Raw genomic sequence first — 13,309 nt, 5'->3', positions numbered from 1 at the left:
ATAATCATGCAAGTCATTCACATAGGCAAGGTACTGTTAACTTTACTCACATGAATATAGATCACATAAATTGATTGTACTGAAAAACTATACGGATATAACAAAAGGTTTTTAAATAACAAAACTGGCACACATAAGGACTTTAATATATTACACAAAATGAACATATTAGTTGGGAATCGGTATGGTAAACCAAATTGTTAAATCACAACACTGATTGTTAAGAGCCACAAGCATAAACGCTAAACGATAAGACATTATAACAGCTCATCTAACACACAAGGTTACCACTGCCTCACCTTATAACAGTTCTACGATCTTATAAACGAATGGCTTATATTTGATTTACCTGACACAACATCCATATATCAAATACTATATGACATCAATACAATAAATACATACATGCTAAAGTCAAGCTAGGGGAACAAACGTGATTATACAAATGCAGGTCAGATCTGGGGGAATGAAAACAGTCAGGTTGAAGGGATAGCTAAGAGAAGTTGATAAAAAGGGGATACTACCAAACAAATGCCGTACCCGTCACAGACTTAATGCTATATACACCGTACATCAACCACATCCATACACAGGTAAGCTGTTACCCCTGGTCAACCTAGCCAAATGGAAGTATACTGAGAAAAATACGTGTCGTCTGACAAGAAATGTTTTAAAACGGTTCGCTTTCTTGGTGGGTCTTTGTTGAATGTACTTGAAAGTGTCTAAACATAGTAGTTATGATCAAATTTGTCAAAACACAAACAACAAAAACAAAGATAACCAAGTGAAGCAATGCCTAGAACTGTGTGCAGTGTTTCGGTAATGTATATAATTCGATAACTCGAATTGCTACGGTAACATATTAAGTGTAATGCAAGCACAAACCGGAAACTCGAATTTGCCGTAGGAAAAGATCCCTGGCTTCTCTGGCTATATGTTGAATCATTCTTTACAAATTCTAATTTGTATGTCTGTCTCCTGAAATACGCTGCCACAAACGTGCCATAGCACGGCTACTATACTGCGACCACAGGGAACCGATCTCGTCCTTGAAATATATCCGTATTTTAGTGTTTGTTTTTATTTTTTGGCCTCATGTACCTGATAGTTTCCATAGTTGCATCTGTATATATCAGAGTATGGTATCTGAAGCCTGCTGGCCATTCTCTTCAAATTGGTGTGGAAGACATCTTGTGTACCCAGCGGTAACAGCTTACGGTGTATACAAAATAGATGCACCAACCACTCACCGTCCGATCCTGAGATTGCCTCGCTAGTCTCTAGAAGAAAATATATATCCAATCTACCGATCAGACTAATAATCTACTTTCATGCCCAATAATATACATGGATGGAGATTATAACATTTTGTTGCACTCAAAACAGTAATGGCAATAGAAAGACACACGAGGTAACAAATACAATCTACAGTGGATTAATGGTACAGCTATCCAGGAAATATTTCAATACTATCATCGGTCTCCTACATACTGGCAAAAGAGCTGATGAGGTTCATGTATGTTTGTCATATAACTACTATTCAAACACGTTCAATTCGATAATGCACACGTACAATGCTTTGGAGAGAAACCAGGCAACAACGAAGACTTATCAAAACGCTATATTGGTGCCTAGTTGAGTTCTCAGTTAATGTCAGATCAACCAAGTGACGCTTGAGTTTTTACCCCAAAATGAGCACTGACCTAAAAACCTAGGTCAAATAGTTGTGCAAAAATAAAGGTATGTTTAACGTAAAAAGAAGAGAGTTTTAGAAATTTAGGGATGGCTTCCAAGGAGCGAGGAGTAGTTAGCCCACTTGAAAAAGGTTACATTTTGATCTGCAAGAGCTTGAAACGAAACCGAAGTGACACTTGGTAAGGCTGACATTCAGAGGAAATAAGGTCTTCGCAAAGAAATCTTCAGAATGAGGGGAGATAAGCCGGATATCAGACATTCTCATCTAAGACAGGGAAACTAACGGGTTACAAGGTAGCCGCTACTCACCCTCCACGAGATGGATAATGTGTGCAGCTGTTGTTGCTGAATCAGGGGCGTCTGTCGTTAAGTGAATAGCAGCGTTATAGTGAAGTCAGTGTGTCGTCATAGAACTTTCAGAAACTGTGACTATGGTGCAAGCTATGGTGCAGTTTTCAGAGGGCAGAGAGTGGAGAGCGGGAAATTTGATCCTAAGCGAAACTTTAGAATTATCTCATTTTAGCGCGATCAATTCTAGGATACACTTTTAATATAAAATTCTTCTTCACTGCAAGTCCTACGAGAAAAACGTGTCTAGGGACTGAATATAATTTGTAACTTGAAGGTGGAAGAGTTACTCGTGTCTCGTCCTAAGAGAAGAATATATCTATTATAGCAGAATAAAAACACATCATTGTGGTATATGTCGACGTGTATATTTTACTACATGTACATGATCTGAAATTAAACGCATTACCTCAAACGTTGTCATATGTGTGGCATAAAACTACTTTTGCTTACGCTTAAGAAATATGCACAAAAGATAACAAAAAATAAATATTCGCTAATCAAATATATTCTTCTGTATTAACGAAAAATAGCTTACATTACTCTGAAAAAGTTACAATGCACAATAATTTTGCGAAAGATAATTATTTGGTGTACTCCAAAATAATAGCTGATACGATTGGACTTGCGCTGATCGATTTTTTGCCCAAAAATTTCTAATGTAACTCTTTCAAAACTATCTTTGTTGACAAATATAAATAAATATCCGTCCAATCCCACCCAATGAAGTTAGGATTGGAAATATATTATAAACCTCTGCCAAAATGAAGTGGGTTGTGTTAAGCACCTCGCCGAATGATTGTTTAGTAAGGTGTTCTGTGAACGGTAATCAGCTTACAGTATTGGACAATATGAATCCGTATTCATAAAGTTAGGCAATAATGATACAGCATTTTAAAATGTGATGATATGCAGTGAGATGTTATTCATTTTAATCCGGTATCTTAATAGACAAGGTCAGCACAATACACCCACCTGTAGGTCCCTTACATGCTACAGTAGCCGTACATTTGCGGATGGCCTGAGGTTTGGCAGCCTCATCACACGCGTGCCCTGCCATTTGGCGGCAGATCACCTCACGATATTGACTTCCACCTCCGCATGTGGCTGTACACTGCAACAAAAAATACTTCTGTTTGATCCCAGATCGAAATTCTTGCAGGTGACTTAAGTAATTAAATTGTGAATGGATTAGGTTTGGTAACTGAACGTACAAGCATTACAAACGTTGGTAGATTTCATATTTAAATAGATGGAAAGACTAGTGGTTTCTTCCGACAGAAAATTGGCAACGATAATATATCATCCTATAGGCTTTTATCTTTAACCAAGTTTCAAGCCTCTTGAAAAGTTGCTGTATCATGTTTGAGTAAACTGTGAAAACTCAACAAATGTTTTTGTGAGAACAGCATATCAAAATGGGAACTTCTGGTGACCATAACGTGTGTGTATATTGAGATTTTAACATACTCATTAAGCGTCGATTATTGAGTATCACGTTAATCAGGATAACTTCCCTTGATTCCACATCGGCTTAATAAAAAAGCAGAATACTACAGCTTACCGGAGACCATTCCCCGGCGTACCAGGTGGGACAACGTTCAGTATTACAGGGTCCCGTGGTTGGTGGCCTGGACTGTGCACAATGCGTATCCGGAATGCGTCGATGTCCGCCATTTTCCGTGATTTCAGCACAGTAAACATGACGCCTGCGCACTCCTTCGTTGCACGACTTAGAACATTCCTGCCATTCTCCCTCAAACCATTCCCTGGAAGCAAGAAAGAGATAGGTCAATATTAGCCCTGCATACAAGTAACAAAATCTGCACAATGACATATTTTGATAAATCTATTTTAAGTTACCATGCTTGGAATGTCGACTACTCTTAATTTCAGATACCAAGCAACACCATTAACCCTAAACTCAAATTCCATATTCCTCAAGACGTAGTAGTATTTAGCACAGCAAAATATCAAACTAAACATGTTCCTGAGTCATAATTTCTGTCATACTTACGGTACGATGCATCTCGGTTGAATACATTTCTGCTTGACAGCGGCAGGTTGAGTGAGATGGGCACAGTTCTCCGAGTCCACGATGAGCCTGGTAGAGCTGTCCTCGCACACGGCCGTCACGTGATGTATACCCACCTGCAATCAGAAAAACCCTTCAATGTCACCATGATATATGAGGATTACAACACTTATGTTATGAAGTTCATATCAAAAGAACTTTGGACATGTGATGCATATACATCCCCCAAACTATGTCTAATGTCGTGACGAATCAGCATTAAGAACAGATCCTCTTACCCTTTGTTATTCCTATTAGAATGCTTGAAAAATGTTAAGATTTTTTTCGATAAAAACCCACTTCATCTGAGTCTAGTCCGTTAAAGAAATCTTTTTTAAAGATTAAAGGATTTCATGGTAATAAATTCAGTATCAAAGTATAAAGATATACAATATTTCAATATGCCAAGCCTAGAATGTGTCACCTACCCCACACGTCACAGAACACGGGCTGTAACCAGTCAAACGCCATTCAAACCCACCCGAGCTACTCAGAGAAGGGAGACAACTCGTGCCGTCACCGCCACAAACGCCGCACTTATCCAGAGACTTCGTGGAGCCCAGTTCATCATCACAGCCTACGAGCTGAAAAATAGTTTTCATGAGTTGAATGGGATAATCCTAAATTCAGCAAAAAGAAAACGCATAGTCGTGTATAGATCCGGCCGCCTATTACAAAAATATTACATCTCATTTTTCAACTGATTTTTTCATTACAAACTCAAAAAGTGCCGCAATAAAAGAGCTGATGAAAGTTCTTGTCCCGGGCATTCTTTCATGAAATATTTATCATTCGCATAAATCTTCTCATCGATGGATACTTTGTTGTTATCTATACATTAACATGCACACTGAAAACCTGTTCGACACATGTTCGCGAGCTTGCACCCTGATGTGTATAGTATGTGTGACACGAACTATATATGAGGTTGTATGTGATAGTTGTGTTCATCTTACATTCTGATCTCTTTGCACACATTGTTGGCACAAGTCCCTATCATTAATGTTGGCACAATGACAATTATCATGACAACAAAATGACTAAGGCAATGCCTCATTTTAATCAAGGGTTCTTTTTCTATGGTTCCTGTAAATACTGGTCTGTAAGTGTTGCACTAGTATGTCCTTGCAGTTTTTAAATTTGAATTGAATGTCACAACTAAATTATTGACAGCCTTACCTGCATCATTGGAAAATGATGACTGCTTTCATCTTTCCTGTTGTCAGCTTTATTTGCTATTTATGTATTATTTCTTGCACTTTTGGAGCTAGTGTTTAAGTTGTTTAGGGATTGGGTTTTGCAATGATCTACTTGGAACGTTCATTCATGGTCTATGAGTCGTATAGGAATGTCTAACGAACTTAAGTAAGACCGGATCGTGCTGAGTACATGTTGCCAGAGACTGGCCCTTTTCTGTATGGATTTATTACTTTACAAGCACTGTACAGTTATTCTAGACCTTAACCAGGGCGCATGGTGACTAAGACAGAGCCGTTCACATATGATATAATGTTTCCGTGTCAAAAGGTGGACACTGTCGGCGTAAAAAGCCCACCGGTAACATCTTGCTTTATGACATTATGAAGTTGACAAACCTCTTTTTCACCAGTAGGCTCTATACATCAAGCTGATATCTTACCCACGACTTTATGAGCCCACTTGTTGACTCCCCCCACTTATTACACACCCCACGGGGTGTTCTCCTTTGATATACAACTTGAACCTGTCACTCTGCTGATATTGGGTACTGAAGAACCCTACATCGTACTACATGGGAACAGTCTGGTGTCTGCCTTACGAGGGCATACCCTTTGTTAGTGAAAAATGTGTTAAATAAAAAGTCATTTGCTTTAAAAATCTTTCGAAATGAACTTTGATGCGTCAGTTTTGGTTTGTCTTACAACATATTTATGTGGCACTTTATTACTTCCAAATCTTACACCGACAAACTCATACCCTTCCACACTGCCATTGTATGCATCTGTACTAAGAGCCCAGAGGACTGACTTTGCACCGTTTTTATGTTACTTTTAATCAAACGTGATGACACTTTGAGTAGTTCTAGGCCAGTGACGTCTAATAAATTGCAGTTAACATCACTTTGATCGCTCCTCTGGTTTTACTCTCCATACTGCATGTATAGTCTTCTATATCTAATATGAAAAAAGCGAAATTAAATGAAGCACCTCAATGTCTGGCTTCAGCGAAGTATAGCATTAACGCTTTTGATAAAGCATTTCTTTGATTTTGGTTGCAGGGAATTCAGTTTAAAATGTGAAGTTTAGGGATCCTAATTATTTCGGAAATAATCAGTTACAGTGTACAAAATATAGTTCTTTCGCTCATACAGTCCGAAATAACCGGTATCAGCTACTGACAGAAGGCAGCAAGAGGAAAATGTTGTTGGTTATACACGATTATACAACTTAACGGTATTTTTATAGCCAGGGCAGTGTTTCAAGAAACTCTACATACTTGTATATCAAGAAAATAACATTATATTGAAAAAGACAATAATTGGTGATTAAATTGACAATTTACACAATGTACTGGAAGATACCAGATATTCTACAATACAACCTACTTGCAAATCTTAACGTCTGTATATATACAGTTTCCCAACGATACCGAAGTGGGTCTTATCTTCCTCAATATTTAGTTGGCTAAGTGAACGTCTCTGTAAACATGGAGCTTTCTAACTGTGTGTTATCAAACTTAGCCTGACTATGTTCCACCACATGCTACGTTGAATGTAGTAACAGCCGTCAATACCGACGAACTTATCATGGGCATTTTTTTTTTACAATTGCCCAGATAGTTTATCCAGTAAAGTTGTCATCAACGGAATTAGGATATGGCCTTAAAAATACTTGGGGTCATTTTTACAGCTACAATTCAACCATACTGAATGCAACAGGAGCCAGTATAAAAGACTTGCAGAGCATAGAGAGTAAAACCAGAGCAGCGATGATAGTGTGATTCTTGGGAAATCGTCACACGTAGCCCTTGCTTCATGTCAGTTGACAGTTAGGGTTTTATGTATGTACTTAAATAATAACAAATGACACGACCCTAGCACCATGGCTTAAGCAGAATTAGGTAAAAACAGGAATGCAGTGATACCACTTGCAATCTATTAGACATCACTTGTCTAGAATTAAGGCACAAAGCTGTTAAATGATTAAAGCGATTTCTGATTCCCGTATAATCCAAGTTATACCCCATTATGTTTCAAACAATACATCTGATTTGTGTTTAAAGCTATAAGAAGGATATTTCTCATAAACACAACACGAATACTTCTTTTTAAACCGGGCTGTTAAGACCACTCAGCCAATAATGGCCCAACAATATTCCTGTTAGAAAGCCCTCCCCCGTCTTCAGCAGGAAGTGTTAACAGTTCTTGTGAACGTCCACCGATAGGTTGCCAGAGCCTAATAATCTCTGGCGCCTTCTGCCCCCTTCGGTTGCTCACTTACCTCACACTTGCCGTTGATACATATATCCCTGCCCGTCTCTTCACACTTGGTCCCGTCTAGGACTTTCGGGGACAGGGTCACAACGAAGTTATATCCTTTAGCCTTACACCTCAGAGCGCACCTGTTGTTGTTGTCGTAGTACGGTAACCAGATAAAGTCCTTATTCCTGAATGGTACTTCGTCATAAGCAGTACACTGCTCAGCTCTGAAGTCTACAGACCCTGGGGGGCAAGGCTGGGAAAAAGATAAAAAAGGAATCAGGCCAAATATAAGCGTCAAGTCCGACATTCATATACCATTCGTAGTCCGTTAATATGTAAAGATCTCATGCTACAAGAGGCGCCATCTATGATGTTACACATGACATACAAGATAGACGGTTACACTGGGCAACCAGCGCCATCTATGTTGTTAAATACCATGTACGTGATAGATATGTACATAGGGATAACAGCGTCGTCTATGTGGTTGATCACAATGCAGATCGCCAGAGATTCTGAACGCTCTGTCCATACCTGCCAACGAGAGTGTTATACTCGTTGTAAAATTTGAGAAACGTAGAATGACGGCGTTTGATGGAGTATCCTTGACAAACTAACTATCAACTTGTGACGCAGATTAAAGTCATCACAATTAACGCAAGATCTGACAAATGTTACAAGGCGAGATATGTATACGCCATATGCAGGACCCGTTGGTATATTGCTATCTAAATAAGGATAATTTACAATATCAAAATTGAAATTATCCCGTTTGTCGTAAAGGCGGCGTGAAAGGAGACCTTGTTCGTCTTTGTACAGATATAGCTCCAAATAAGATGTACCATCAGGACTATCTGTTGTCTCCTTTAAATCCAATGAAGGCGGATAGATTTCCTTCACCGCTTCAGCAATATGGGGATTATTTAACGCCAGTAGATCATCAATATACCGCTTGGTAAATGAAAAGGATCGAGCTTTAAAGATATTACTTTTAAGTAATTTTTGCAGATAGTCGTATTCAAATGAAAACAGGTATAGGTCTGCCAAAAGAGGCGCACAATTGGTACCCATTGGAATACCTATGCACTGTAACATAGATGTTATTAATGAGAAATTCAAGTAATTCAATAAATAATGTAACATCCCATGAGTGGTAACCTTTATAAAGAGTAGAACTAAAGAGTAGAACTAAAGAAAGCCTTATTGCTTCTGACGTTAATGTAACGGTGACTTGTTTTAGTAAATACCGAGACAATTAACGACGATATTCTTTCAATAAGATCTTTGTGAGGAATCGTAGTATAGAGAGTAGAGAAATCCCATGTGGATACGTCTTTGTACGGTATATGCATATGAGCATCCAGTTCTTCTGTAAGACGTTTGAAGTTGTTAAGAATCCACATGCAGTTGACACCTGAACTTTTGTTGTGGCACAACAATACTTATTCCAAAATGACTTTACTTCTTGTAACGCTCTCATAAGTAGGGCTGACAAGAGTTTGGTGGTACAGCTTCTTGAACCTGCAATAAATCGAGCCTTGTATGGGGATTTATGCATTTTAGGAATCCAGTAAAGTTGTGGTATTTCTGTGTGACGGGTAGGTATATTTATGCGCCTTTCTTTAAGAAAGGTTTTGTGTTTGTTAAATAGTTCCTCCAGAGTACATGTAGTAGCAGAATACGTGGATGTCGTTGTAGATGCACATAGCTCTTGAACAAGAATTTGATAATAATAATTCTTGCAAACAAAGATGACATTATTAGGAGCCTTGTCTGCTACAGTGATGACAAATTTACAATGAAGGTGAGCGAGTGTTTCTTGCACAGTGGGATCCTTCAGAACCTGTTTAACTTTAGGTAGAGCATCAATGTCTAGACGGTGTATAGTTAAACTAACTTTTGTTTTATTCCCAAAAAGGATGGCAGAAATACCGAAGAGTAGCAAAGTGGCCCTGGGAAACATTGCGATGTAATTTGTTTTCTCAAGTTGATCTTTGAAAGGCAATAAACATTTAGATGCTCCATCAGTCACCTTGTATACAGAGTGGCGCCTTTCGAGTGACATTTAGAGGTTGGTAGCCAAATGCAAAAACAATAACATCGTACTGATATCATTTAACTTTAACACGGTGTTGAAATTCACACCGAAAACGTCGTCACCGGTAAATGAGAAATCACGAGCAATTTTGATGCCTGGACTATTAACACGACAAAGTTGTTTCCTCAATGTTTACATGTTACATACACGCAAACATATACATTACTAAAAATCATATGCCGAAGTGAAGAAGAACAAATTCAACAATCTGATGAAATGTTAATCATCTTAAAACAGTTTAAATGCACAGAAGTAAATGACCTCGTGAAAGTACCTGGAGCAAAGCATGATAAAGTCATACTTTTAGCTTGGTTGACATTTTGTGGTAATATTTATCTACAAACATGAAGAAATTATTGCCATAGGGTGTGTTCATAGGAACTAATGAGAATTGCTTTTTTATACCTCCTACAAAAAGCAACAATGCTCAAACAAGCTTTATTTATAAACCTTATTTCATTATGATTATATTGTTAAACATATAATTGTTTTTGCTACTCTACAGCGATACGTCTCTTAGTGTAGCTGCGAGCTCGGATAGATAAGATAAAGCCGTCTTTTATGTTGTCTTAATCAATCAACGATAGTGTGAAATGTCAAGATGTCATCTTTACAATTGTTGACAGTCATGTTAACATTCTCGTTTTAACTGGACCGGCCGATAAAAACCCTGTCCACAGGAAATCACCCCATCCATCAATGACACACAAGACCCAAATGGACACCGGGAACTACTTTTTGTTACATTAAGTATACAGAGGGGCACGGTATTGTCCGGCCGTGATCCGTCATCTGTAGTGACCATCAAATAACAATCTGCCAGCGGTCAAACCACGGACTAATCGCTTCAGCCACTTTGGGACCTCCCCCAGGCTGCTACTGGACAAGGCGGTGCCGTCTTCATGTCTTTAATTATCAGTGATACAATCTTTGGCATGCATATGTGCATGTTAAAATATAACAACGTATAGAGCGAAACCAGAGTAGCGAAGACAGTGTGATAGTTGAAAAATGGTCACACATTTTACAGGGAAATCTGGCTTCTTGTCAGTTTACCTCAAGGTTTTATTTATTTATGTAAATGCTTAAAAAAGTAACAACTTACAAGCCGCCTAGCACTAGGGCCTACACAATAATAGGTAAATTATGCAACGATGTTAATTAGACAATTTATTAGACGTCACTGGTCTAGAATTACTCACTATGCTGAGTTGTCATAGAGGCGCTTTAACTTCGCTAAAGGTGTCCTCGGATGAAGTAAATTCCCCCACTGTTATTACTCTCAAGTAATTCAAATTCCTCCAATGTCGCCAATCTTCATCAATCTACACGTAATCCACCGGAAATGGGACCTACTGTGTAATGTTGGCCGTAATTCTCTGTCTGACACATTGGCTTAAAAATTTTTTTTTTATAACAATGACAAAACACAAGTCAACACACACATTTACATTTGGGACTAAAACGACAGGTACACTGGAGACTAAAACAAACGGTATGAACGCTCAGAGCAAGAAATGACACAAATTTCCTGCTGCAGTCTATTCCAGGCCAGAAAATATCAGTACACGGGATAAACTCAGTGACACAGGTAACCTGTGTTTTCTCTGCACAGTCTCTCGAGTGTACGGAGCTTTCATGTTCACATGTTTTGTATATCCTGCCTTGTATTCACAAATTCTGCACACTCTATTTTATGTTCACACCCCTGAACACCCTACCTTAATTGTGTTTACATGTTATGTACCCTTAACTTTGTTCACACGTTTTGTGAACAAAGTGATTTGTACACCCTACCTTGTGTTCGCTTGGTTTGTATTTCACGTTTAACTAGTTTCCATTTGACAGCTATCACACTGTGCTCTGGTACTGTCTATACTGTACGTCTTTAATTACATTGTACACTCTACAGGTGTATACCTCGTGTCAAATGCTCTGTACATTCCTTAGTTAACATGTTTTCCACACCCCAGCTTATATTCACATGTTTTGCACACTCAGCTTTTTTTCACATGTTTTGTACACTGTACTTTTTGGTAGCATGTTTATCACACCGAATCTTGTGTTCACTTTTTGCGTCCACGTGCTTTGTACACTCTATCTTATGTAAGCATGGTTTGCCTCACCCATATATTTCACATATTTCGTACACGACATAATGTGTTGATATGTTTTGTAACACCCAATCTGGTGTTCACTTGTTTTGCATGCCTTGGGTTATGTTTACACATTTTGTACACTCTACTTAGTGCTGACATATTTGGTCACATCTACTTTGTGTGAGTATGTTTTGTATACTCTATTTTGTGTTGTTTTGTACACTCTACTATGTGTTAACATTTTTGCACATTCTACTTTGAGTTAAAATGTGTTGTTACACACAGCCTTGTTTTCACATATTTTGCACACCTTACTTTGTGTTAAAATGTTTTGTCACACCTAGCCTTAGGTTCACATGTTTTGTACACCTTACCTTGTGTTCACATGTTTTGTACACCATACTGTCCCCGTTGCAGCTGCTCTCCGTCTTTCCCAGACATTTTCGGATCCGGTAGGCGGCGCCACCCCCGCAGCTGCGTGAGCACGGGCTCCATTCGCTCCAGTGTGACCAATCAGAGGCTGACGTCAACGGAAGGGCGATCTGAAAACAATCGACTGGAAAGTTATATTCAAATAATTAAACATAAATATGATGATTACATAATTTGTTATATGACGGCATGGTATATCTCTATACATTGTGCCTCACAACTGGTTCTCTTCGGTCATATACTTGTTATTAGGCAGCCTTTTCCGGGTTTAGTAAATACAATATTTACCCCCTCCGAAATCGTTTTGACTTGGTCAGTACACGTACACATAAGACTACAAACCATTTGCCAGCCATTACATTGTCGTTGCTGCTCTGCTTTTATTTTCTAAGTTGTAGTCTGTTATGTTCTCAAGAGTAACACTGAACTCTGCCTTCCACAAAGACCAATATAACTACAAAAATCTCTATCAATCTCTCGAAAAGATCATAAATGAATTTTACACACGTTACTAAGGGTTGCATGCGTGTTAACTGCATAAAAAGTTAGAGAGGAGCCCTGACTGAAGCAGAATGAGAAGACGCCGTATTTCACAGATATCGTGTGACCATTTGCCAGCTGTCACACTGTCGTCGCTGCTCTGGTTTTACTCCCTATGCTGAACGTCTTGACTGAAGCAGAATGAGAAGACGCCGTATTTCACGGATATCGTGTGACCATTTGCCAGCTGTCACACTGTCGTCGCTGCTCTGGTTTTACTCCCTATGCTGAACGTCTTGACTGAAGCAGAATGAGAAGACGCCGTATTTCACAGATATCGTGTGACCATTTGCCAGCTGTCACACTGTCGTCGCTGCTCTGGTTTTACTCCCTATGCTGAACGTCTTGACTGAAGCAGAATGAGAAGACGCCGTATTTCACAGATATCGTGTGACCATTTGCCAGCTGTCACACTGTCGTCGCTGCTCTGGTTTTACTCCCTATGCTGAACGTCCTGACTGAAGCAGAATGAGAAGACGCCGTATTTCACAGATATCGTGTGACCATTTGCCAGCTGTCACACTGTCGTCGCTGCTCTGGTTTTACTCCCTATGCTGAACGTC

The 13,309-nt window shown here is 39.0% G+C and overlaps 1 protein-coding gene across 7 annotated transcripts in view; it reads right to left on the bottom strand.

Annotated features, from left to right (window-relative positions):
* Positions 1-13,309, bottom strand: part of LOC135472682 (ADAMTS-like protein 3) — a 56,373-nt gene that overhangs the window by 9,937 nt on the left and 33,127 nt on the right. For 6 of the 7 annotated variants that reach the window (XM_064752301.1, XM_064752308.1, XM_064752305.1 and 3 more), the window contains 7 exons: positions 12,149-12,316; positions 7,597-7,830; positions 4,546-4,701; positions 4,061-4,194; positions 3,608-3,812; positions 3,019-3,157; positions 2,005-2,055 (listed from right to left, as the gene is read on the bottom strand). In XM_064752301.1, the coding sequence (XP_064608371.1) occupies positions 2,005-2,055; positions 3,019-3,157; positions 3,608-3,812; positions 4,061-4,194; positions 4,546-4,701; positions 7,597-7,830; positions 12,149-12,316 (1,087 nt within the window). The remainder of the gene's footprint in view (positions 1-2,004; positions 2,056-3,018; positions 3,158-3,607; positions 3,813-4,060; positions 4,195-4,545; positions 4,702-7,596; positions 7,831-12,148; positions 12,317-13,309) is intronic. The other variant, XM_064752307.1, reaches the window with a different exon arrangement.

This window comes from Liolophura sinensis, chromosome 8 (genome assembly GCF_032854445.1).
Source record: "Liolophura sinensis isolate JHLJ2023 chromosome 8, CUHK_Ljap_v2, whole genome shotgun sequence".
NCBI lineage: Eukaryota > Metazoa > Mollusca > Polyplacophora > Chitonida > Chitonidae > Liolophura > Liolophura sinensis.
The sequence above is the reverse complement of the archived record's forward strand: the minus strand, read 5'-3'. Positions and strand labels throughout refer to the sequence as shown.